The 26,376-nt window shown below is 43.8% G+C and overlaps 1 protein-coding gene across 2 annotated transcripts in view; it reads right to left on the bottom strand.

The window, feature by feature from the left end:
• Nucleotides 1-25,867, bottom strand: part of LOC139275724 (OX-2 membrane glycoprotein-like) — a 60,052-nt gene extending 34,185 nt beyond the window's left edge. The window contains exons 1-4 of one of the 2 annotated variants that reach the window (XM_070892907.1): nt 25,667-25,867; nt 15,142-15,477; nt 13,073-13,372; nt 807-914 (exon numbers count right to left, since the gene is read on the bottom strand). In XM_070892907.1, the coding sequence (XP_070749008.1) occupies nt 807-914; nt 13,073-13,372; nt 15,142-15,477; nt 25,667-25,709 (787 nt within the window). In that variant the 5' untranslated portion in view covers nt 25,710-25,867. The remainder of the gene's footprint in view (nt 1-806; nt 915-13,072; nt 13,373-15,141; nt 15,478-25,666) is intronic. The other variant, XM_070892908.1, reaches the window with a different exon arrangement.
• Nucleotides 25,868-26,376: the final 509 nt, after the last annotated feature.

Here is a 26,376-nt window from a genome sequence, read left to right as displayed (position 1 = left end):
TCAAAATTCATTCAAACAACCTTAAGGTTGTAAAACATTGGCTCAGAATTTTCTGGAAAAATAACAGTGAGTTTAATGCACACGTCCTTATTAGTGTGTAAATAATCCAGCAACTTGTGGCACGGATGAGATTCGCCTTGAGTTGTGAATCGCCACAGATTGCAGGAAGATTTGCATCACTCTGCCATTAGCCTCATGAAAACGGGAGCTCGTTGTCAATCTCCCAGTAAGTTTCAAGAAATTACTGCATTTGTGCTATTAAAATGAATTAAACTCGCTGCAGAAAGTTAGGGCTCATGCTCAACAATGTAAGGACCCTTTTAATGATGAGATTTATGTTCCTGCAATGCCACCTAACCTCTCTGAGCCCAAGAAGGAAACAAATGGAATTGTGGAGTTTCATTCCTGCAGGTTGTAAATTGTTCCTTGACGTTTTTAACATTTTACAGTTTTAAATGTTGTTCTTACCTTTTTTGTCTCTTTTTTCTCTCTCTCTTCATCCAATCTTTCTTTGCCTCTCTTTATTTCTCTTTTGACTTGGTTTGACTCTAATTCACCCTATTTCTGGTTCTTTCTCTATCCTTGAATCTCATTGGTTAAGCAGATAGAGAGTTGGTCCCATGGTTCACCAAGATCCCAGGTGTCCCATTGCCCTTGCCGCACCATTATCAGCACACACTTACAGCAATTTGCAGCACAAACATTGTTCAAGGTGAAGGATGAGGGAAAAAAACAATGTAACAAACGGGCACACTGTAAGATGCCCAAATTCTGGGCCATTGCGTAAAACAATAAAGTTTCCTTACCCTTCCAATATATCCTCTTTTTGTAGCAATAGAAAATGAATATGAATGTAATTATGAGAATTGCTACCAGTGCTAAAATAATCCATGTATGGTTCGGCGATGTGTGTGCTGCAGAAATACAAAAGGGAAATATTAATAACTTTTGTAAAAACTTGGATGAAATCCTTGTGTTGTTGCTTTCTGTTTTTAGGATTGTTTATGAATTTAGATCAGATAGTGCTGGTTCTGAGTGAGTTATTCAGAAATTTATAAAAATGTAAATCTAATGGCAGAAGTCTGTTTCTGTTTGAAAAGGAAATCCGTTTTTTCCACTTCACTGACTTCCATACCTTAAGATTATTAAACTTTTCAAATAATTTTGTTTATCAGAAGACAAAGCAAATGTCAAAACTTAAGCCAAGATCGAACTCCTCCCTGATGTAATCTTGGATCCTGTCGATTGTATGATTGCAAAGACAAGGGAGCCTTCATTATGCAAATTAAAAAAAGTATTTTTAAGGCCAATTTTCTGCTAGGCCTAGGGGACACAGAATGACGGTGGACCCTGAAATGCACCTGAGATTTTTTGAGGTTCACGCAGTTACATAAAGTACAGATTGAGACCAGTACTGTGAGTGTGGGGGCTCTGGGGGAATGGGGGAATTCAGTGCAGGAGATTAAAAATCCGGCTCCTTAAAGAACCATCTGTACTTCGTGCAAAGGAGATTTTTGTACCTTGATTTTTGTGCTACATTTGTTGGAGGATGAGCCTGGAGCTTGCAAGTGCCCAGGGGGGGTGGCTTTTTTAACAGACAGAGCCCTGGAAGTTATGCTGACAGAAGTGATGCAAAGGAGAGTTGCCATTTTTATGTGTAAATGATCCCCTTCCTCAAAAAGCATCTGTCAGGGCTGCATGAGAAGAGGTGGTAGATCAGGCCAATGCAATTACTACTGTTAAGAGATGTTCTCCCAGATGAGAAAACAGTTCATCTTCTTCAAGAAGATTGCTGCTTGAAGTACCTCCGTTACCTTATTTCTTGGCACACAAAAAAATTCACCTCAACCAGCTGCATACTCACATGGGATGTGTCATGTTTGTAACCTTCACATAACTGTAACCCTTATGTAACAACACTGTACACTGTATACACCTGAGTAATGCACACCTTGACCACAGGGGGTGAACTTGTGGGAGACACTCCTCACCTGGTCATCCAGGTATATAAAGGGAGGTCCCACACAGGGTCAGCACTTCTTGGTCCTGGGAATAAAGGTTCAGGTCATGTAGTAACTTTGTCTGCAATATATGCCTCGTATGATTCTATAGTAAGGTGTAAGGACATCACATTTGGCGACGAGAAACGGGAATCAACGACCCACGAGGATGGCCACCGGTAGCACAGAGTAATGGTACTGTGTTGGTGAGGACTGGAACGATTTCATTGAGAGGCTCCAGCAGAGCTTTGTCACGAAGGACTGGCTGGGAGAGGAAGCGGCTGACAAGCGAAGGGCGCATCTACTGACCAGTTGTGGATCCAAGACATCTGTGCTGATGAAAGACCTGTTCGCACCCGAGAAGCCAGCGGACAAGTCTTTTGAAGAGCTCAGCACTCTGATCGGTGAGCACCTCAAACCGGCGAGCAATATGCACATGGCCCGGCACCGTTCTACACACACCAGCGTCGGGAGGGACAAAGCATATCGGACTTCGTTGCGGACCTTCGGCGTTTGGCCAGCCTCTGTAAGTTCACAGATGCCTGCAGGGGGGAGATGTTAAGGGATTTCTTTATTGAGGGCATTGGTCGTGCCGGGGTTTTCAGGAAGCTTATTGAGACCAAGGACTTGACTTTGGAAAGGGCAACATTGATAGCTCAGACCTTCATGGCAGGGGAAGAGGAGACCAAGATAATTTACGCGCGCAGCCCTGCGTCCAATGTGGCGATGGACCAGGGAGTTAACATTGTAAACGAGATTCAGAACCCCGCAGGCAGGCAAGGGCAATTCGACACCGCCCAGGCAGCAACAGGCTCTAGGGTGGGCCAGCAACAGAGACAATGGCAGGGGGATCGGCAATTCACGCCATCACAAGTGACAATGCGTCCCGGGATGGGACCATTGACACTCAGCAACAGAGTGCTCAGGAGTAATCAAAGAGACAATCAGATAGAAATGCCTGTTAACAGTTCCTTTGTTCACAACAATCTCAGCTCATGCTGGAGGTGTGGTGGCAGACATGCTGCGAGAACCTGTAGGTTTCAGCAATTTATCTGCAGAAACTGTAACTTCAGTGGACATCGGGCCAGAATGCAGAAAGCCCGTAGCGAGGCTAGTTTATGAGGCAGAGGAACCAGACGAGGGGTCTGCAAGGCAGGGTGATGCTTGGGGCAAAGCTATGGACACTGAAGTCCAGCGGGTTCATGTGGCAGACGTCCACAGCTCATATACCAAAACGCCACCCATGATGATGAAAGTTTGAGTAAATGGCATGGAGCTGGACACAGGAGCCAACCAGTCACTTATGAGTGCCCAACAATTTGAAAAACTATGGCCACTCAAAGCTAACAGGCCCAAACTGGAACGCATTGACACGGAGTTACGGACGTACACCAGAGAGATCATCCCAGTACTAGGCAGTGCAAACTTGGTGGTCGCACACAATGGATCGGAGAACCGGCTGCCACTCTGGATTGTTCCGGGAAATGGTCCCGCGCTCTTGGGGAGGAGCTGGTTAGCCGAGATGAACTGGAAATGGGGGGATGTGCACACCATTTCATCTGTGGAGCGAAGTTCATGCTCACGGTCCCACAGAAATTCGAGCCACTTTTTCAACCAGGGGTCGGGACTTTTAAGGGCACCAAAGTAGTGATACGCATCACCCCGGACGCCAGACCAGTGCTCCACAAAGCCAGAGCCGTGCCATATGTGATGCGTGAGAGAATTGAGAGTGAGTTGGACAGGCTGCTAAGAGAGGACATAATTTCACCTGTTGAATTCAGTGACTGGGCAAGCCCCATCGTTCCTGTCTTTAAAGCGGATGGCTCGGTCAGGATGTGTCACTACAGGACCAATCCCCGCTTCCGAGAGCAGAGAATCTTTTTGCCATGCTGGCAGGTAGCAAGCTGTTCACCAAGTTGGACCTCACTTCAGCCTACATGACTCGGGAACTGGCTGAAGAATCCAAGCTTCTGACCACCATCACTACGCACAAGGGGCTATTTGTTTACAACAGGTGTCCATTTGGCATTCGTTCAGCGGCCGCTATCTTCCAGAGGAACATGGAAAGCTTGCTTAAATCCATCCCTAGAACAATCGTATTCCAAGATGACATCCTAATCACTGGTCAAGACACCGAGGAACACCTCCACAACCTGGAGAAGGTGCTACGCCAACTGGACCGGGTAGGCTTGCGACTAAAGAAGTCCAAGTGTGTGTTTTAGGCCCCAGAGGTCGAGTTTTTGGGCAGGAAGGTTGTCGCAGACGGGATCCGGCCTACCGAATCCAAAACGGAGGCGATCTGTCGTGCGCCCAGGCCCGGCAACACATCAGAGTTGCGGTCATTTCTGGGACTATTGAACTACTTCGGGAACTTTCTGCCGAACTTAAGCACATTGTTGGAGCCGCTGCACGTGCTCCTGCGTAAGGGTTGTGAATGGTTTTGGGGGGACTGTCAAGAACGGGCTTTCAATCGGGCGCGGAATCTGCTTTGTTCTAACAAGCTGTTGACCTTGTACAACCCTGTAAGGAACTAGTTTTAACGTGTGATGCATCATCCTATGGGGTTGGGTGCGTTTTGCAGCAGAGCAATGATGAGGGCCAAATCCAACCTGTGGCTTATTCCTCCAGGTTGCTCTCCCAGGCAGAACGGGATATGGGATGGTTGAAAAGGAAGCACTCGCATATGTCTACAGGGTGAAAAGGATGCACCAGTACCGTTTTGGCAGAAGCTTCGAGTTAGAAACGGACCACAAACCGTTAACATCCCTGTTGTCCGACAGCAAGGCTGTCAATGCCAATGTGTCAGCTCGCATACAGCGGTGGGCCCTCATGCTGGCTGCGTATGACTACACCATACGGCATCGGCCAGGCACCGTAAATTGCGCTGACGCGCTCAGCAGGCTCCCACTGGCGATCACCGAGGGGGCGTCGGAGCAAAGCGCGGAGATGGTCATGGCCGTTGAGGCTTTCGACACCGCAGGCTCCCCCATCACAGCCCGCCAGATCAAAATCTGGACCAACAGAAATCCCCTCCTATCCCTAATAAAGAAATGTGTCCTGACCAGGGATTTGGCGCCCGCACACGGAGCGTGCCCCGAGAAGGTGAGGCCGTTTCACAGACGGATGGATGAGTTCTCTATCCATGCCGACTGTCTGCTATGGGGCAGCCGGGTAGTCATGCCCCAGAAAGGAAGGGAAGCATTCATCAGGGAACTCCACAGCGAGCACCCAGGCATCGTGCTAATGAAGGCCATTGCCCGGTCACATGTATGGTGACCGGGAATTGACTCAGACCTGGACTCAAACACGACGTGTGCTCAGCTGGGAAATGCCCCCAGGAAGGCCCCACTCAGCCCGTGGCCCTGGCCCACCAGGCCATGGTCACATATTCACGTAGACTACGCGGGCTCGTTCATGGGAAAAATGTTCTTAATTGTTGTCGATGCATACTCAAAATGGATCGAGTGCATCATATTGAATTCGTGCACAAGATCCACCACTGTGGAGAGTCTGCGTACGGTCTTTGCAACCCACAGTTTGCCGGACATCCTGGTTAGCGACAACGGCCCGTGTTTCACTAGCTTTGAATTTATGTCGGGTAATGGTATCAAACACGTCAGGACAGCACCGTTCAAGCCGGCTTCCAATGGCCAGATGGAGCGTGCGGTTCAAATCATAAAACAGGGCATGCTCCGGATTCAAGAACCCTCCCTTCAGTACCGCCTATCGCGCCTCCTGCTGGCCTATAGGTCCTGCCCCCATTCGCTCACGGGAGTCCCGCCTGCGGAACTACTCATGAAACGCATGCTTAAAACGCGGCTGTCCCTCATTCATCCAGCCCTGTCAGACATTGTTGAGGGCAAGCGCCAGTCCAAAATCGAGTGCCATGATCGCAACTCAATAGGGAGATGCATAGAAATCGATGACCCTGTATTCATTCTCAATCATGCTTTGGGACCCAAATGGCTTGAGGGTACTGTAAGTGGCAAAGAGGGGAATAGGATCATAGTGGTCAGACTTAACAATGGGCAGATATGCCGCAAACTTCTGGAACAAGTAAAGAAAAGGTTCAGCATGGACACTGAGGAACCTGAGGAAGATCACGAGATGTCATCCACACCACTGCCAGTGAATGAGCAACAAGGACATTCACCAGCATGCACAGTCCCTGCGACCAGCCCGGACAGGCCAGAATCACCTCAGGTGACAGAGATGCATGCCAAGGCCCAACCACCAGAGCCCCAACTGCGGCGCTCCACGAGAGAGCGTCGACCACCTGAAAGACTCAATCTTTGACCCAAAGATGTTGAGGGGAGGTGATGTCATATTTGTAACCTTCACATAACTGCAACCCTTATGTAACAACACTGTACACTGTATACACCTGAGTAATGCACACCTTGACCACAGGGGGTGAACTTGTGAGAGACACTCCTCACCTGGTCATCTAGGTATATAAAGGGAGGTCTCACGCAGGGTCAGCACTTCTTGATCCTGGGAATAAAGGTTCAGGTCATGTATAGTAAGGTGTAAGGACACCACAGGATGCTTCATCTTTATGGGCTCGTTTCACATTTCCCATAAAAACAAAATCTGTGATTGTCATATGATTGTTGGGTGTCTGCCAGTCATTTAACTAACTGAAAAAACACAATGGCCCTTAAATTCCAGTCGAGCTCTTCCCGTAGGCAACGACAGAAAAAGATAAAAAAAGATGTGCTGCTGCGCCTATTGGAACTTACGAGCCTGAGGTCTCTTGTGGCTGCGCGATGCAGCGCGTGCATGTGGGGACATGCGCAGGCTGAGAGCTGGAGACAGCAGCCAATCAGGTGTAGTATAGATTCTCATTCATAGTAATAGGAGTTCTGTAAGTCCGGAACTCCTATTATTATGAATGAGAACACCCCGCCCCCCCCAAACAGCCAAAACGCAATAAAAAATAGAAAATAAACTACATATTTAACATTCATTTAAATTAAAGTTGTTATAAAAAAATATATTTTCCCGACTTTTTAAAAAGTTTTTTTTAATTAAGCCTTAAAATAAACTTACCATAGTGGGGATAATTTTTAACAATAAAATGTGTTTTTATAATTTTATTTTTAAATGTTTCTGTGTATTTTTAAACAGGCTATACGCGTGCTTTTTCAGGCGCAAGATTTTGAAGGACATTTGCAGGGCAAGATATTTGTAAATATCGGAAATCTTGCCTGCAAGTGTCCTCGCTCCCGAGATACGGAGGATCTGTCAAGCCAGAAACTTGACAGATCGGAAAAGCCGGTTTTCAGCGCATGCGCATTGCGCGCTGAAAACCAACTTTTCCGATGCCTTCCTGGGTCCATAGAAACTTTGTACGGACCCGGGACATTGGAATTTCAGGGCCATTATTGCAGATGTTGTAAATCTGAACTGAAAACAGAAAATGCTAGAAATACTCAGCAGGTCAGGTAGCATCCGTGGAGAGAGAAACATAGTTAATGTTTCAGGTTGATGACCTTTCATCAGAACTTGGCCTCCAGCAGCACCATCTCACTTTATTTCAGAGCTGTCCTTGTCTTTGTTCCATTTCAGCATTTGCCTCATTCAGCTATTTAACAAAACACTTTGGCTGGAATTTTATGGTGTCCGTGCGGACATGATCGAAGGCGGGTCCGGTGGGAACTTTGAAATAAGTTGGAATGGGTCGGGAACCTGCAGTCATCCCACCCCCATGCACCTTTCCCTCAGTTCCGTTTACCAGTGCGGCAGCATGACCATGGCTCTTTTAAATAGCCCGGCTGAAATTGCGTCATCGATGACATCATCAGACCCGCACCATTTAATTCAGTAACACACAGGGCGGGCTTAATAGGCCCCATTAGTGCAAAGTTGATTTTTGCAGCAGGATGAAATCAAGAATGGGGTCAGGAACCGACAAGCCGACCGCCCGTACCCGACCAGGTAAAGAAAATTCCGGCCTTTTTATTTTCCTTTCAGGTGTCAAGGAGTGCAAGCTTCAATGGCTCTTAGATACCAACCACCCCCCTGCTCCTTCTTCCTCTTCACTTTCTTCTGACCCAATCTGTCCTTCCAATTTCACCTTTTGTCGTGTTTTCACTATCCCGTCTGACCTTGCCCTCTGTGACCCGGAATGATCAGACCGCGGCAATGGCCTCAGCTTCATCCCCATATCAGTAGGTAATCTTTGGCATTGTTGCCAAATTAAGTTAATTTAAGGGTTAAGTCATGGCAGGAGAGCCCAAACCCATGTCATGCTCCTCCTGTGCTATGTGGGAAGTCAAGGAAACTTTCAGTGTCCCTGACTACTATGTGTGCAGGAAGTGTGTCCAGCTGCAGCTCCTGATAGACCGCATTGTGGCACTGGAGCTGTGCATGGATTCACTCTGGAGCATCCACAATGCTGAATATGTCATGAAAAGCACGTTTAGTGAGTTGGTCACACCTCAGGTAAATGTTATACAGGCAGATAAGGAATGGGTGACCATCAGGCAGAGCAGTGGAAGAACGGTAGTGCAGGGGTCCCCTGCGGTCATCTCCCTCCAAAACAGATATACCATTTTAGGTACTGTTGGGGAGATGATTCATCAGAGGAAGGCAGCAGCAGCCAAGTTCATGGCATCACGGGTGGCTCTGCTGCACAGGAAAAAGAGTGGGAGAGCTAGAGTGGTAGTGGATTCTATTGTAAGGGGAATAGATAGGCGTTTCTGTTGCCGCAATCGAGACTCCAGGATGGTATGTTGCCTCCCTGGTACAAGGGTCAAGGATGTCTCAGAGCGGCTGCAGGGCATTCTGGAGGGGGAGGGTGAACAGCCAGTTGTCATCGTGCATATAAACAGCAACGATATAGGTAAAAAAAGGGATGAGGTCCTACAAGCTGAATTTAGGAGCTAGGAGTTAAATTAAAAAGTAGGACCTCAAAGTTAATAATCTCAGGATTGCTACCAGTGCCACGTGCTAGTCAGAGTAGAAGTAGCAGAATAGTTAAGATGAATACGTGGCATGAGGAATGGTGCAAGAGGGAGAGATTCAAATTCCTGGGACATTGGAACCGGTTCTGGGGGTGGTAGGACCAGTACAAACCAGATGGTCTGCACCTGGGCAGGACTGGAACCAATGTCCACGGGGAAGTATTTGCTAGTGCTGTTGGGGAGGGGTTAAACTAATATGGCAGGGGGATGGGAACCTAGGCAGGGAGACAGAGGGAAGTAAAATGGGGGCAGAAGCAAAAGATAGAAAGAAGAAAAGTAAAAGTGGAGGGCAGAGAAACCCAAGGCAAAAATCAAAAAGGGCCACATTACAACATCATTCTAAAAGGATAAAGAGTATTAATAAAAAAACAAGCTTGAATGCTCTGTGTCTCAATGTAAGGAGCATTCGTAATAAGGTGGATTAACTGCGTAGATAGCTATTAAGGGATTTGATGGAATTGGGATTACGGAGACATGGCTCCAGGGTGACCAAGGCTGGGAACTCAACATTCAGGAGTATTCAATATTCAGGAAGGATAGACAGAAAGGAAAAGGAAGTGGGGTAGCGTTGCTGGTTAAAGAGGAGATTAACGCAATAGTAAGGAAGGAATTAGCTTGGATGATGTGGAATCTGTATGGGTAGAGCTGCGGAACACCAAAGGGCAGAAAATGCTAGTGGGAATTATGTACAGACCACCAAACAGTAGTAGTGAGGTTGGGATGGCATCAAACAGGAAATTAGCGAAGCATGCAATAAAGGTACAGCAGTTATCATGGGTGACTTTAATCTGCATATAGATTGGGCTAACCAAACTGGTAGCAATATGGTGGAGGAGGATTTCCTGCAGTGTATAAGGGATGGTTTTCTAGACCAATATGTCGAGGAACCAACTGGAGAACTGGCCATCCTAGACTGAGTATTGTGTAATGAGAGAGGATTAATTAGAAATCTTGTTGTGCGAGGTCCCTTCCGGAAGAGTGACCATAATATGGTAGAATTCTTCATTAAGATGGAGAGTGTCACAGTTAATTCAGAGACTAGGGTCCTGAACTTAAAGAAAGGTAACTTCGATGGGATGAGATGTGAATTGGCTAGGATAGACTGGCAAATGATACTTAAAGGGTGGATGGTGGATAGGCAATGGCAAACATTTAAAGATCACATGGATGAACTTCAACAGTTGTAGATCCCTGTCAAGTGCAAACATAAAACAGTAAACATGGCTCAACCGTGGCTAACAAGGGAAATTAGGGATAGTTTTAAATCTAAGGAAGAGGCAAATAAATTGGCCAGAAAAAGCAGCAAACCTGAGGATTGGGAGACATTTGGAATTCAGCAGAGGAGGATAAAGAGTTTAATTAGGAGGGGGAAAATAGATTATGAGAGTAAGCTTGCAGGGAAGATAAAAACTGACTGCAAAAGCTTCTATAGGTATGTGAAGAGAAAAAGATTAGTGAAGACAAACATAGGTCCCTTGCAGTCAGAATCAGATGAATTTATAATGGGGAACAAAGAAATGGCAGACCAATTGAACAAATACTTTGGTTCTGTCTTCACCAAGGAAGACACAAATAACCTTCTGGAAAAACAAGGGGACTGAGCGTCTAGTGAGAAGGAGGAACTAAAGGAAATCCTATTAGTCAGGAAATTGTGTTCGGGAAATTGATGGGACTGAAGGCCAATAAATCCCCAGGGCCTGATATTCTGCATCCCAGAGTACCTGAGGAAGTGGCCCTAGAAATAGTGGATGCATTGGTGGTCATTTTCCAACATTCTACAGACTCTAAATCAGTTCCTATAAATTGGAGGGTAGCTAATGTAACACCACTTTTTAAAAAAGAAGGGATAGAGAACACAGTGAATTTTAGACCGGTTAGCCTGATATCGGTAGTTGGGAAAATGTTGGAATCAATTATTAAAGATGTAATAGCAGCGCAGTTGGAAAGCAGTGACGGGATCGGTCCAAGTCAGCATGGATTTATGAAAGGGAAATCATGTTTGACAAATCTTCTAGAATTTTTTGAGGATGTAACTAGTAGAGTGGACAAGGGAGAACCAGTGGATGTGGTATATTTGGACTTTCAAAAGGCTTTTGACAAGGTCCCACACAAGAGATTTGTGTGCAAAATTAAAGCACATGGTATTGGGGGTAATGTATTGATGTGGATAGAGAACTAGTTGGCAGACAGGAAGCAAAGAGTAGGAATAAATGGGTCCTTTTTAGAATGGCAGGCAGTGACTAGTGGGGTATCGCAAGGTTCAATGCTGGGACCCCAACTATTTACAATATACATTAATGATTTAGATGAAGGAATTGAATGTAATATCTCCAAGTTTGTAGATGACACTAAGCTGGGTGGTAGTGTGAGCTGTGAGGAGGATGCTAAAAGGCTGCAGGGTGACTTGGACAAGTTAGGTGAGTGGGCAAATGCATGGCAGATGCAGTATAATGTAGATAAATGTGAGGTTATCCACTTTGGTGACAAAAACAGGAAGGCAGAATATTATCTGAATGGTGACAGATTAGGAAAAGGGGAAGTGCAATGAGACCTGGGTGTCATGATACATCAGTCATTGAAAGTTGGCAGCAGGCAGTGAAGAAGGCAAATGGCATGTTGGCCTTCATAGCGAGAGGATTTGAATATAGGAGCAGGGAGGTCTTGCTGCAGTTGTACAGGGCCTTGGTGAGGCCACACCTTGAATATTGTGTACAGTTTTGGTCTCCTAATCTGAGGAAGGACATTCTTGCTATTGAGGGAGTGCAACGAAGGTTCACCAGACTGATTCCCGGGATGGCAGGACTGACATATGAAGAAAGATTGGATCGACTAGGATCATATTCACTGGAATTTAGAAAAATGAGAGGGGATCTCATCGAAACATATAAAATTCTGACGGGATTGGACAGGTTAGATGCAGGAAGATTGTTCCCGATGTTGGGGAAGTCCTGAACCAGGGCTCATAGTCTAAGGATAAAGGGTAAGCCATTTAGGACCGAGATGAGGAGAAATGTTTTCACTCAGAGAGTGGTGAACCTGTGGAATTCTCTACCACAGAACGTTGTTTAGGCCAGTTCATTAGATATATTCAAAAGCGAATTAGATGTGGCCCTTACGGCTAAAGGGATCAAGGGGTATGGAGAGAAAGCAGAAATGGGGTACTGAAGTTGTAAAAATGATCAGCCATGATCATATTGAATGTTTGTGCAGGCTCGAAGGGGCGAATGGCCTACTCCTGCACTTACTTTCTATGTTTCTATGTTTCTGTGCCCCCAATTCAATGAATGTCAAGCTCGACATGATGCTAAGATCTTTTTCCACCGCCTTCGCCCCCACACCCACTACTTTGGCCAAAAGACTTCACCCGCACAGCAGACAATAGAGTTCTGATGTAAGGTCATCGATTTGAAATGTAAACTCTGTTTCTCTCTCGACAGATACTATCAGATCTGCTGAGTATTTCCAGCAATTTCTGTTTTTATTGATATTAATAATGTAGTTCACTTGATGTGTACATTGTTTAAATGGTATTATAGCGCCTCTCTTTTTATCCACAAATTAAGAACTATTTAAATCTGATTGAGGTCCTAGATATTATGGCCAGAATAGGATTCACCTTTAAATATAGCACCGAAAACAAGTAGCTGTTGTTGTAGAGCTAAATGCCAGCTCCAATCAAAATATTCTGAAAAATCTTCAATTGTCAAGAATTACCATTTTTCATCACTTTAACAGAAGCACCAGCTGTCCCACCCCAATAAACACGGAAACATAGAAGGTCAACTTTTCAAGACTGCACAATCGATCAACCTTTTAAAAATTCAACAAGGGACATATTTCAGCCTTTTTTTCAAGCATTGAGAACTGAGCTTCAGTACTATGACAAGACTCCACTCTGACATGATTAAAAATATAGATGTGTTTTAGATTGTTTTACCACATGGATATCATTATAAATCGTAATAGCTGCACTGAAGCTTTCCACATAATAAAAATAGATAGATCATTATTAGACATGTGGTATTTGAACTGTGGTAGTTTGATTAATATTTAAGTAATCTAGGTGCTGAATTTTGACACAATGGGCATAGGCATCATACTTACCATGTTGTCTTAATGTGAAGGTTTTCACTATTTCTGTATTAGTTGCTGGATGATTTATCACACAAATCACTTCTGTACCTGTGACAGATTCAGCTGACACCACTGTGAAGTTACCGGTGACGGTCACTGTTCCATTGGGGTTTACAGTTACTGATTCAGTTGCTTCTCCAGTCACGTTACTTGTTACATTACATGCAATCTTTGGTGCCGGCTTTCCCGTAGAGGAGAAGGTCACTACCAAAATTTCAGAACTCTCAGAAACATGAATGGAATACAAGTCCAGATGAATATCAGGTATTACTGTAAAAGGAAAAGAAATTTAAAAAGTGTACTGATTATTCAGAACCAAAATTCTATTACATTAATTATATTGGGCCTTGAAATTGCTGTCCGAGGCTTCCCGCAGGCGAATGCCTCTGAAGCGCTAGTAAAATCCGTACTTACCTGATGGCCCCGGACTCACGCTCCTGCACCTGCAGGCGTACGCCTGCATAAATGCCCACATCTCTAGGGGAGCAAGCGGTTCGTTCGCATCCCTGGGATCACATGGGTTAGCCCAACCAATCAAAAAGGGAGATTCCCATTATCCCCATAAGCTTAATAGGAATCACATAAAAAATACATTTTTACACAACCTAAATAAAAATAAATCTTCACATTTTTAAATTAATTAAAATACAACTTAATGACACATTTAAAACAAACATTTTATTTTTTGAAAAATAAATGTAAACATTTTTAAGGGGCCAAAAATAACCTAAACTAATTTTAAAAGTTTTTGAATGTTTAAATTATTTAAAAAATGTTATTTGAATATTTATTTAAACACTTGCGCTGGTTAAAAAAAAAAGGCCTTACACCTGCCTGCTTTTACCAGGCAAAAGAGTTTCACAGGCATTTGCTGGGTAGTAGTTGGGCAAATAGCTCAACCCTGCACCAGCGAATGTCCATTTCCTTTGGATTTGCACTATCTGTCAAGTTGAAACTTGACAGATCGCAAGTTCCGGGTTTTCGCGCATGCGCAGCGCGTGAGGAAACCCAGAACTTGCGGGGACTTCTAAGCTCGTACTCTCTGCGTATGTGGTCATAGGCCCCAGAAAATCCGAGCAAATAACTTATAATCATTTAAAATATCTAGACAATTTTTTAAAGAACAGCTTTATAAAACTTCATGAAAAATTTGAAATAGACTACCTGGCCTAGAAGTTAGATAGGTGAAAAATGGGTGCTGAAGGGTCCATTATGGCGTAAGATAAGATAGGCATAAATAGATTATTTAGGTCAAACAGTAAGCACAGAATTCACAAGTTTTGGGCAAGATTATTTTTCCACATGGGATAATGGATGTGTAGAGCTGATTCCCAGAGAAATATATAGCAGTTTTCTACTGGAAAATTAAAATGAGTTTAAAAAAGATACTATGCTATGCTCTCTGCAGATAATTGAGCAACACTCCACCCATAGTCTACTTAAACTGATGAGCAGTAAACTGTTGAAAACCTCTGATGTAGTGCTCAGCTGTATATTCCTCCTTCATGGGATATCAAAAATCTCAAATTCTAATCAATAAATCATTACAGGTAAGCCAGAATTAAGAAATTCATTTAAATGTAATATTCAATACAAATGGACAAAGGCACTCTTCAAGACTTGAATTGTAGTTAAACCTTTGTGAATTAGAGTAATGAAAGGTAAAGATAAGATTGGCATAAATAGGTTACTTAGCTCAAACAGCAAGCACTGAATTCACAAGTTTCAGGCACATTTACATTTTTCACCTGAGATAGCTGAACCAACTCCCAGAGAAGGTATTAATTCAGAGTCAATTGATACCATTATAAAGAAACTGGGTCAAATAGCTGTTAAGATTAGCGACTGAGAGTTGTCGATATATTAATAGATCTGTTTAATTCACATGAGGATTAGAAAGAAAATATAGAGATCTTGGGTGAGTAGACAGTCCGTGATTGAAGTAGTCATGTATGGACCTTGGAAGGAGATGGTTTGATGAGCTGAGCACCCTTTTTCCCTTTCAAGCTTTCTTATGTTCTTATTTGTAACTGTCTTACCATGTACAGTGAGACAGGTCTTCCCAATGTTTGATCCAGTTGGAAATGTATTGAAGAGACATTGATAACATCCTTCATCTTCAAGCCTCACTCCAGACAGTGCAATGGTGGACACTTCCTTCTCTGATTGTCTGAAAGCAGCTCTACCATTAAATGACCCAATTACATTAGGTCCAAATTTTTCACTAAATGTAGCGACATTTTCCACAGATTGACCATTTAACTTTTGCCAGGTGACCTGTAGAATATCTTTTAAATGTGTAGTACAGCTGAAGGTAACATTTCCACCTAAAACTGCTTTCATATTCTCCTGTGTCTCCACATTCAGATCTTTTCCTGTAAAATAAAATTAGAATATAATAAAACACATCAATTGTTCCACAAACATTTTCTGTAAAGCATTTAACTCTAAAGTATTTGGAGGTTTACAAATGACAGTGGACTACTGTGTAAGCCAATGTTCGGTGGTCACATTCTCGCCTCGGAGCCAGAAGATTGTGGTTTCAAGTCCCACTCCAGAGACTTGAGCACAAACTCTAGCCTGACACTCCAAGTGCAGTACTGAGAAAGCACTGCAATGTCGGAGATGTCGTATTTCAGATGAGATGTTAAACCGAGTACCCGTCTGCCTTCTCAGGTGAATGTAAAATATACCACAATTCGAAGAAGAGCAGGAGAGTTTTCCCCAGTGTCTTGGCCAATATTGATTCCTCAACCAACAGGATTATCTGGTCATTATCACATTACTGTTTATGGGACCTTGCTGTGCGCAAATTGGCTGCTGTGTTTCCTATATTACAACAGTGAGTACATTCAAAAGTACTTCATTGGCTATAAAACACCTTGGGACATTCTGAGGTTATGAAAGGCACTATATAAATGCAAATCTTACTTTCTTTCTTTCTAAATCTAATTAAATTGTGTTTGGAATGCTCTGTGTCATAAGTGCAAGTGAGTTGCAACAGTGTTCTTATTAACAACAAAACCTTCAAACCCTCGGGCAGCCTCCTGTTAGTGGCTGCTTCTGCCCTATTCCGTAGATGTATCGCTGACCGTATCTGAAATTCTGAGGTCAAGCAGTGTAGCAGCCAGATTCTTTGGTACAGTGACTGCGTATTTTGGGCAAATGCTCACACCATTTTCCGCACAACAAGGGTGTCCATTTAATTGGGGGCAAAAGGGATATTGCCATGGTACCTTTTAAATTTTCTGTTTTTCCAATGCAAATTGATTGCTCTTGTGGGGGAAACCAGCCATTACAAGAAAAATTGTCCCACATCCGCCAGGACCAGGTCCTGTCAAGCTTGTATGCCTGCTTCATGCAGCGTGGAGACCTGGCAGAACTGTGTCCTGATCCAAATTTCTCCCCTGCCTGCCCAGATAATGGTGCCTTGGCACTATCAGGGTCCAGAATTTGGGGGCTCTGGGCTCCAGTGAAGCCCAGCATTTTGTTCATTTTATTGGTTTTAATTATTTTAATGTGTGCAATTTCAGCATGCTGTTTAATCAATAAGTAGATTGAGATTCAGATATATTTTTTCTAAGTGGCCTAGAGCAGAGATTTTGAATAAGCTCTGTGCCTTCTGAAATTCAGAAGTCACCTATCGAGGGGAATGACTTCAGAACAAGTCAGTCTTTTTGCTTAAAGTAAAAATATCTGAGGACTATGTCACATTTCAGAATTTTTAATATTTGGCCCAGGAGGGATTTTGAATTAATTTATATTAAGATAATGATCTGGATTTTGTGGTCAGATGCAAAGTGAAGCCGTTCGCTGCTGAGCCCGAAGTATGCTTCGCACAAGGACCTCGTGATCCATGTATCAAGAACTTCAGGTTTTCCGACATTCAATTCTAATCAACGAAGTATAGTGGGGAACCCCTTGTGCGAGCTACTGAGATGGAAACAAGCTGTCTGAGCAGCCAATCAAAATGCAGAATTTTCACAAACAGTGAACAAGGAAGTGAGTAAGCTCTTAAAATTATAACTTTTAAAAAATATTAGAAAGAGTAAAACAAAGATTACACCCCAGTTACACCTAATCCCTTTGGGCCTAACTTTGAGTGGGCATTTAACAGCATACTTACTGCGGAAGAGCCAAGTTTTCGTTAGTTGCCCTGATTTGGGTGATTACACAGATTTCTGGTTCTGTGGGCAGTCTGTTTCGGAGCTGTCAATGACAGATTGCAACTTCAGGATTGCTGCATGAGCCTGCGCATGTGCCAAATCCCAAATTTGCGGTCAGTTTCAAAGACTAAATGACAGTTAGCCGCCATCTCGACTGCAAATTCCAGGCCAATATTCTTATATTAAATTCAGCTCACAATCCAAACATAATCTGATTCTTGGAACGTGGATTGGATTCAGATGAAACAGCTGAAGAAATGCTGCTTCCTACCTGCTACTTCAGCTTGGGGGTTGTTTAGACATTCCAGTGACATTCACAACTAATATGCTGGAAATTGTTTCATTCATGTGAGCACAGCCTAAGCTGAACAGGCTGTGTATGAACCATGTAGAAGGCTTCTGATTCAAGGTAGCAGCCTTAATTGGCAGCTCAACTGGGCAATCCCTGAGTACAAGTAGATCGGGGTAGATCAGAGGAGAAGGGGTCGAAATTCCCTGTCGCCCCAGTTGGGGGTGGTAACCTCTCCAGGGCTAGACATTCTGTGCCCAGCGTAGAAGTCCCGCACCGGAAGCAAAATTCGGGTTGCTGCCCTTCACAGGAAGTGGAACGCAATGTCGCGCACTCCACTCGTGGCAGGATCAGGGGCGCTACCTGGGCACATCGCGGAGTACTAGGCAGCGTTTCCGCATACCACTGACAAGTTTCAATGCCCCTTCCCTTCCGTTAAAGGGGAGAGATGCTGCGAGCTCTACAGGCCCTTTGATGGCCTCCACTAGGCCACCAGGGCTAAGGGGTGGCATGACTGCAGCCTGGCACCAAAATGGAGTGCCGGGCTGCACTATCGCAGCCCGGACCATGCAAAAGGAGTGGACAAGATCCAACCAATAACGGGAGTAAAACAAAAATGGTGACACACGTCGCAGCGCATCTCCCCTTTAAGTTTCGCCCTGTGATGGTTGTCCGGCCTGGTTCACGACCCGTGAGGCTGGCGTGGGCATCGCTGGCCAATTTCCACTGCGGGGTGGATGGGGCTGCCGCGAAAATAGGTCATCACGCACGGTGATGATAACATCACCGCCAGTGCAGTAGCCCGGGGGCGCTACCAGCGGGGCACGGAGCTAATGCATTCGTGCCTCTGCTAACTCCTGTGCAATTTAGCAGGAGCTTATAGTGCCCCCCCACCCCCCACCCCGGAAAAAACACTTTTGCGCCCCGTTAGTGTTCCCCCGGAGGCGCTAACGGGAGGCTCACAACAGGGGAATGTCAGCCCCCAAGTCTTTGGCTTCCTGTCCAGTTGGGACATAGATGCCGGGATTATCCTTCCAGCTGCGGTATTCTAGTGGAGCAGGACTTCCACTCGACTCTCCAGCACTAAAGGAAACCTGACCCATTTTCCTGGTTTGGGGTTCAATCCAAATGCGCAGAGGGCTCCTGCAGGATTCTCGCCACCAAGAGGGAGCCCGGCATTGTCCAGCCACAAAATTTCAGCAATGCTGCAGCAGAAGAGGTGGCTGGGCAGTTAGTAGAGCGGAAGTGCCCCGAAGGTGGGAAGATCAGCACAAGAAGATAACAAGGGCCGGAATAAAGTTGCCAACATGGTTCTACGTATTCCTGGAGGTTTCACCACATGATCGCCTGCCTCCAACCACACGCCCAGTCAAATAGCCTTTTTCCCCCATCTCCAATATTTTAAAAACTAATAAATTAAAGTCTTCAAGGAAGACTTTTTAATGCCCCTATGTTTTTTTTTTCTCCTGGGTTGCTCTCAGCAGTGTCAAGTGAATAAATCTTTAAGTCCTGGAGACTCCTGGTCAATCCTGGCTGGTTGGCAGCCCTCGGCTAGAATGGAGAGTGAGAAGGGTGCTACAAGGACCTTTCCCTCCAGCAGGAGAAGTCAGAGTTGTTATTTCTCCTTCTGAAGGTCTACCAATAACTTCCCCATGGTGGTGCCAGGAAGCAGCAGTAATTGGCCTTGCTCCAACTCTGTCTGAGCAATCCTGTCCAGTTGTGCATCACTTCATGTACTCTCTACTCCTCCAATGCTAGATTACTGCTCTTTCCTCATTCCCTTTGATCTTTCTGTCACTACACCCCTTCTGTCTGGAATTCTCTCCCACAATTTCTTCACTTTGTCATTATCTTGGTAGTATACATACTGAAGGCATAATTATTGCTTTTAGTATTTGAAGTTATTCACAGGCATGTAATTGCACATCATGGCAGAATGAACACTGGTAGCCAAATGGGAGAGACTTTTTCCCTTTCCTGTCTTTTAATTTTAACCATAGAGACTCAGTTCCACTTTAAGCAATCAATTCCATTTGAACGAATTTCACTCTAACAATAAATGCCACCCCATGTACTACGTTACCTTCCTGGTCCTTTCTAAAATACACAAAACAATGCATGTTAATTCCCCAATTATCATTTAATTTCAACCAGATTCAGTCACACTTTATTTCCTCTTTATGTACCAGCACTTCTAGCTCACCAATTTAATCATTTTACTCCTTGCATTCATATAATCACAATTCAGGTTATCCTTTAATATCCTTAATCCCTTTTCTTAATTTATAGTCTATTCTGCTTTCCCCTCCCTCTTGTCATACTAGGTTAAATCTACCCATACTGCCTTATTTACCCTTATTGCAATCACATTGGTACCCTTCCAGTTTCATTTTGTCAAACTCTCCATTTCCCAAGACATTCAGGAACAGCTATAATCACTAGCCTCCGCCGAATAGAGTTTCCGTTTGGTTGCGCTGGTTTTTTTCAGCGCAATCGCCCAAAATCGGCGAAACCGTGCAAAAGATCGCGGAATTTTAAGCGCAAATTACGTCCAACACAAATCAAGTTTCTGTGATCTTTTGCGGTGAGGAGAGATTTAATTGAGATGTATAAACATACGAAACATAAGAAATAGGAGCAGGAGCAAGCCATTTCTCCCCTCGAACCTGCTCCGCCATTTAATAAAATCATGGCTGATCTGATCTTGGGCTCAGCTCCACTTCCCTGCCCACTCCCCATAATTCTTCACTCACTTATCATTCAAAAATCTGTCTATCTCCACTTTAACTATATTCAATGACCCAGCCTCCACAGCTTTCTGGAGCAGAGAATTCCACAGATTTACGACCCTCTGAGAGAAGAAATTCCTCCTCATCTCAATTTTAAGTGGGCGACCCCTTATTCTTAAACTACGCCCCCTAGTTCTAGAATCCCCCAAGAGTGGAAACATCCTCTCTGTATCTACCTTGTCGAGTCCTTTCTGTATCTTATATGTTTCACCAAGATCACCTCTCATTCTTCTAAACTCCAATCAGTATAGGTCCAACCTGTTCAACCTTTCTTCAAAATTCAACCTCTTTATCTCACGAATCAATTTAGTGAAATTTCTCTGAACTGCTTCCAATACAAGTATATCCCTCCTTAAATAAAGAGACCAAAACTGTACGCAGTACTCTAGGTGTGATCTCACCAATATGCTGTACGGTTGTAGCAGGACTTCCCTGTTTTTACACTCCATCTGCCTTGCAATAAAGACCAAAATTCCATTCGCCTTCCTGATTACTTCCTGTAACTGCTTACTAACATTTGTGTTTCATGCACAAGGACTCTCAGGTCCCTCAGTACTGCAGCATTTTGTAATCTCTCTCCATTTAAATAATAATTTGCTTTTTTATTTTTCCTGCCAAAGTGGATAACCTGACACTTTCCCACATTATACTGCATCTGCCAAATGTTTGCCCATTCACTTAGCCTGTCTATATCCCTTTGCAGATTCTTTGTGTCCTCCTCACAACTTGCTTTCCCACCCATTTTTGTATCATCAGCAAACTTGGCTACATTACACTTTGTCCTTTCATCCAAGTTATTAATATAGATTGTAAATAGTTGAGGCCCCAGCACCAATCCCTGTGGCACCCCACTAATTATCGTTTGCCAACTGGACAATGACCCATTTATCCTGATTCTCTGTTTTCTGTTAGCTAGCCAATCCTCTGTCCATGTTAATATATTACCCCCAACCCCGTGAGCTCTTATCTGGTGCAGTAACCTTTTATGTGGCACCAGATCGAATGCCTTCCGGAAATCCAAATACATCACATCCACTGGTTCCCCCTTATCCACACTGCTCGTTACATCCTCAAAGAACTCCAGCACATTTGTAAAACATGACTTCCCTTTCATAAAACCATGCTGACTCTGCTTGCCTGTATTATGCTTTTCCAAATATCCTGCTACTGCTTCTCTAATAATGAATTCCAGTATTTTCCCAATGACAGATGTTAGGCTAACTGGTCTATAGTTTCCTGCTTTCTTTCTCCTTCCTTTTTTAAATAGGGGCGTTACAATCCGCTGGGACCTCTCCAGAATCCAGGGAATTTTGGTAGATTGCAACCAATGCATCCACAATCTCTGTAGCCATTTCTTTTAAGACCCTAGGATGCAGGCCACCAGGTCCAGGAGACTTGTCCACCTTTAGTCCCATTATACATAAGAACATAAGAACATAATAGGAACAGGAACAGGCCATATGGCCTCTCGAGCCTGCTCCGCCATTCAATGAAATGATGGCTGATCTGATCATGGATTCAGCTCCACTTCCCTGCCCGCTTCCCATTATCCCCTTATCGATTAAGAAAGCGTCTATTTCTGTCTTAAATTTATTCAATGTCCCAGCTTCCACAGATCTCTGAAGCAGCAAATTCCACAGATTCACAACCCTCTGAGAGAAGAAATTTCTCCTCTTCTCAGTATTAAATGGGCAGCCCTTATTCTAAGATTGTGCCCTCTAGTTTGAGTCTCCCCCATCAGTGGAAACATCCTCTCTGCATCCGCCCTGTCAAGCCCCCTCATAATCTTATAAGTCTCAATAAGATCACCTCTCATTCTTCTGAATTCCAATGAGTAGAGGCCCAACCTACTCAACCTTTCCTCATAAGTCAACCCCCTCATCCCCAGAATCAACTTAGTGAACCTTCTCTGAACTGCCTCCAAAGCAAGTATATCCTTTCGTAAATATGGAAACCAAAACTGCACGCAGTATTCCAGGTATGGCCTCACCAATACCATATATAGCTGTAGTAAGACTTCCCTGTTTTTATACTCCATCCCCTTTGAAATAAAGGCCAAGATACCATTGGCCTTCCTGATCACTTGCTGTACCTGCACACTATCCTTTTGTGTTTCATGCACAAGTACCCCCAGGTCCCGCTGTACTGCAGCACTTTGCAATCTTTCTCCATTTAAATAATAACTTGCTCTTTGACTTTTTCTGCCAAAGTGCATGACCTCACACTTTCCAACATTATACTCCATCTGACAAATTTTTACCCACTCACTTAGCTTGTCTACGTCCTTTTGCAGATTTTTTGTGTCCTCCTCATACATTGTTTTTCCTCCCATCTTCGTATCGTCAGCAAACTTGGCTACGTTACACTCAGTCCCTTCTTCCAAGTCGTTTATATAGATTGTAAATAGTTGGGGTCCCAGCACAGATCCCTGCAGCACCCCACTAGTTACTGGTTGCCAACCAGAGAATGAACCATTTATCCCAACTCTCTGTTCTCTGTTAGTTAGCCAATCCTTTATCCATGCTAATATATTACCCCCAACCCTGTGAACTTTTATCTTGTGCAGTAGCCTTTTATGTGGCACCTTGTAAAATGCTTTCTGGATGTCCAAATACACCACATCCACTGGTTCCCCTTTATCCATCCTGTTCATTACATCCTCAAAGAACGGCAACAAATTTGTCAAACATGACTTTCACTTCATAAATCCATGCTGACTGTGCCTGACCAAATTTTGCTTTTCCAAATGTCCTGCTACTACTTCTTTAATAATGGACTCCAACATTTTCCCAACCACAGATGTTAGGCTAACTGGTCTATAGTTTCCCGCTTTTTGTCTGCCTCCTTTTTAAATAGGGGCATTACATTTGCAGCTTTCCAATCTGCTGGGAACTCCCCAGAATCCAGGGAATTTTGGTAAATTACAACCAATGCATTCATAATCCCTGCCGCTACTTCTCTTAAGACCAAGTACTTTTTCTTTTGTGATAGTGAAGTTCTCCCCTCCCTATAGCCCCTTGATTATTTATTATTAGGATGTTTTTAGTGCCCTCTACCATGAAGACTGGTACAAAATATTTGTTCAAAGTCTCTGTCATTTCCCTGTTCCCCATTATTAATTCCTCAGTCTCATCCTCTAAAGGACCAACATTTATTTTAGCTACTCGCTTCCTTTTTATATACCTGTAGAAGCTCTTACAAGTTCTTAGAAGTTTTTATATTTCTTGCTAATCCATTTTCTCTCTCGTTATTATTTTTTTAGTTTTCCTTTGCTGGTTTTTAAACATTTCCCAATCCTCTGGCCTCCCACTAATCTTGGCAACATTGTATGACACTGTTTTCAATTTGATACCATCCTTCAGTTCCTTAGTTAGCCCCAGATGGTTCTCTCTTCTCTTAAAGTCTTTCCTTCTCACTGGAATATATTTTTGTTGAGAGTTATGAAATATCTCCTTAAATGTCTGCCATTGCTCATCAACCGTCTTACACTTTAATTTATTTTCCCTGTCCACTTTAGCCAACTCTGCCTTCATACCTTTGTAATTGCCTTCATTTAAGATTAGAACACTGGGTTGAGACCCAACTTTCTCACTCTCCAAATGAATTTGAAATTCAACCATGCTATGATCACTCTTTCCTAGAGGATCCTTAACTGTGAGATCATTTATTAATCCCGTCTCATTATACCATACCAGGTCTAAGATAGCCTGCTCCCTGATTGGTTCCACAACGCACTGTTCAAATAAACCATCCTGGATACACTCTATGAACTCTTCCTCAAGGCTACCTTGGCTAATTTGATTTGGCCAATCAACATGAAGATTAAAATCCCCCATGATTATTCCCGTACCTTTCTTACTATTAGGGGGCTTATAGATTATGCCTACCAGTGACTTCTTCCCCTTATTGTTTCTTATCTCTGCCCAAACTGATTCTACATCTTGATCTTCTGAGTCAATATCATTTCTCACTACTGCACTGATCTCATCCTTTATTAACAGATCTACCCCATCTCCTTTTCCTTTCTGACTATCCTTCCAAATTGTCAAATACCCCTGAATATCCAGTTCCCAGCCTTGGTCACCTTGCAACCACGTCTCTGTAATGGGCATCAGATCATACCCATTTACATCTATCTTGTTATGAATGCTGCGTGCATTCTGATAAAGACCTTTTAATTTTGTCTTTTTACCTTTTTTCTCTGCTTTGACCCCACTCTTATTTTTATACATTCTGTCCCCTCCTGTCACACTCTGGTTATCACTTCCCCCATCGCTACCCTCCTCTATTGCCTTCTCCTTTCTCTTTGACTTTTTAGATTTCCACTCACCTGAATCCTTCCCCCCACTATTTAGTTTAAATTGAGGGGCCTAGATAGAATGGATAGGAAGGACACTAGTTCCCTTGGCAGAGGGATCAATAAAGTAGTTGGTAGAAGGATTAGAGGGGAGATGAGGAAACATTTCTTCACCCAGATGATGGTGGGAGTCTGGAACTCACTGCCTGAAAGGATGGCTCCAGACAGAAACCCTCATCACATTTTTAAAAAGTACTTGGATGTGGACTTAAAGAGTCATAACCTACAGACCTAGTGCTGGAAGGTGGAATTAGGCTGGGTAGCTCTTTTTCAACCGGCATGGGCACGATGGGCCAAATGGCCTCCTTCTCTGTTGTAATTTTCTATGATTCTATAAATACTATCTACCACTGCAGCAGCACCAAACCCCTACTTGAACACTCTCCCTGGATGCACAGAACGATCTTGACCAAGTAATACTGAGATAAATGGCTTTCTGTGACACATTCCAGAAATGGATTCCTCTCGGGGTGATACCACAAGCATCCAACCCCCAACCCGGCCAGCCACCTAAGAGAACTGAAGAAAGAGCTGCCAGTGGAGAGAAACAGTATGGAGGGTAGAAGTGTTAGAAGGTATAGCGCACAATACTGTAATGTTAAAATGATCCACTTTACTCCACTCTAAAGATAAGACCAGATCTCATGTCTGGTGCATTCATCTGAGTTCATTTTTTTAAAGGTAGCTATTTAAATCTATTATTACAACAATGTTCACAATTTCATTCATTTTAATTAATCTGGTTGCCACGTCTTAAACTTCTTTCTGTCTGGAAGCATCTGCTATGTCGCTGTACATTAGTGACCAGAGCAATGCTTTATTCAATATTTGTCCTTGTTCCTAATCATTTCTTATTTACATTCGACTACTAGAACCCCGTCATAAAGTGTAAGATACGTGCACCACGCATTATATAGTTGAACCCACGGGAAAAGGTATCCATTTAAAGTAAAGGATTCTCACCGTCTATAACAGCGACCAGCAGTACGAGGGTAAAGAGTTTCATCTGCAGATCGTCAAACGACTTCAGAAACGAGTTTTCAAGCAGTATCACCAGGTCTCAATGAAACAATGGGCGAGGGTTCGGTGCTGACAAGAGCGGAATCCGGTGAAAGGGGAGAGCTAAACACACTTACTCAGTACTTGCACTTCCTTGGTCGGTATTTGAAAAGGCGACCTTATTTATAAACTTCCAAGTCTACATTTGAGTAAGAGCGCCGCCATGTGTTTTAGTTTAGATTCTGAAACCAAACGAAGAATTATATTTAAGGGCATTTGTACATAGCACGCTACCGACATCTTCGACCCAGCTCCTCCCCCCAAATACAAGGCATTTCTGGACATTGCTCTGTTCTCATGGCCAAATGAACATTCCCAGTTTTACATGCCAACAAGCTCATGCCACATGAAGCCAGAGGCCAAAACGGGACAGGGGTCGTGGCTTGAGTTCTGATGTTTGCTTTGCTGCCCATGAAAATTATCTGAAAACTTTATTGACCTTTAATACCTCCACACACTTCTGTTTGTAAAACTGGAGGGGAGGGCCTGGGAGATTGCAGGCAATCTCAATACTGGCCAATGCAGTGCGGGTACTGCAGCTACACAGGCCTCAGCGAAGAGCAAGTTTGCGGAGAAGGCAGCTCACCGAGAATGCATCCGCTTGTTAGCTCCTG

This window comes from Pristiophorus japonicus, chromosome 11 (genome assembly GCF_044704955.1).
Source record: "Pristiophorus japonicus isolate sPriJap1 chromosome 11, sPriJap1.hap1, whole genome shotgun sequence".
In the NCBI taxonomy this organism is placed as follows: Eukaryota; Metazoa; Chordata; class Chondrichthyes; family Pristiophoridae; genus Pristiophorus; species Pristiophorus japonicus.
Note: the sequence above shows the minus strand (reverse complement) of the source record. Positions and strands in the feature narration are given on the sequence as shown.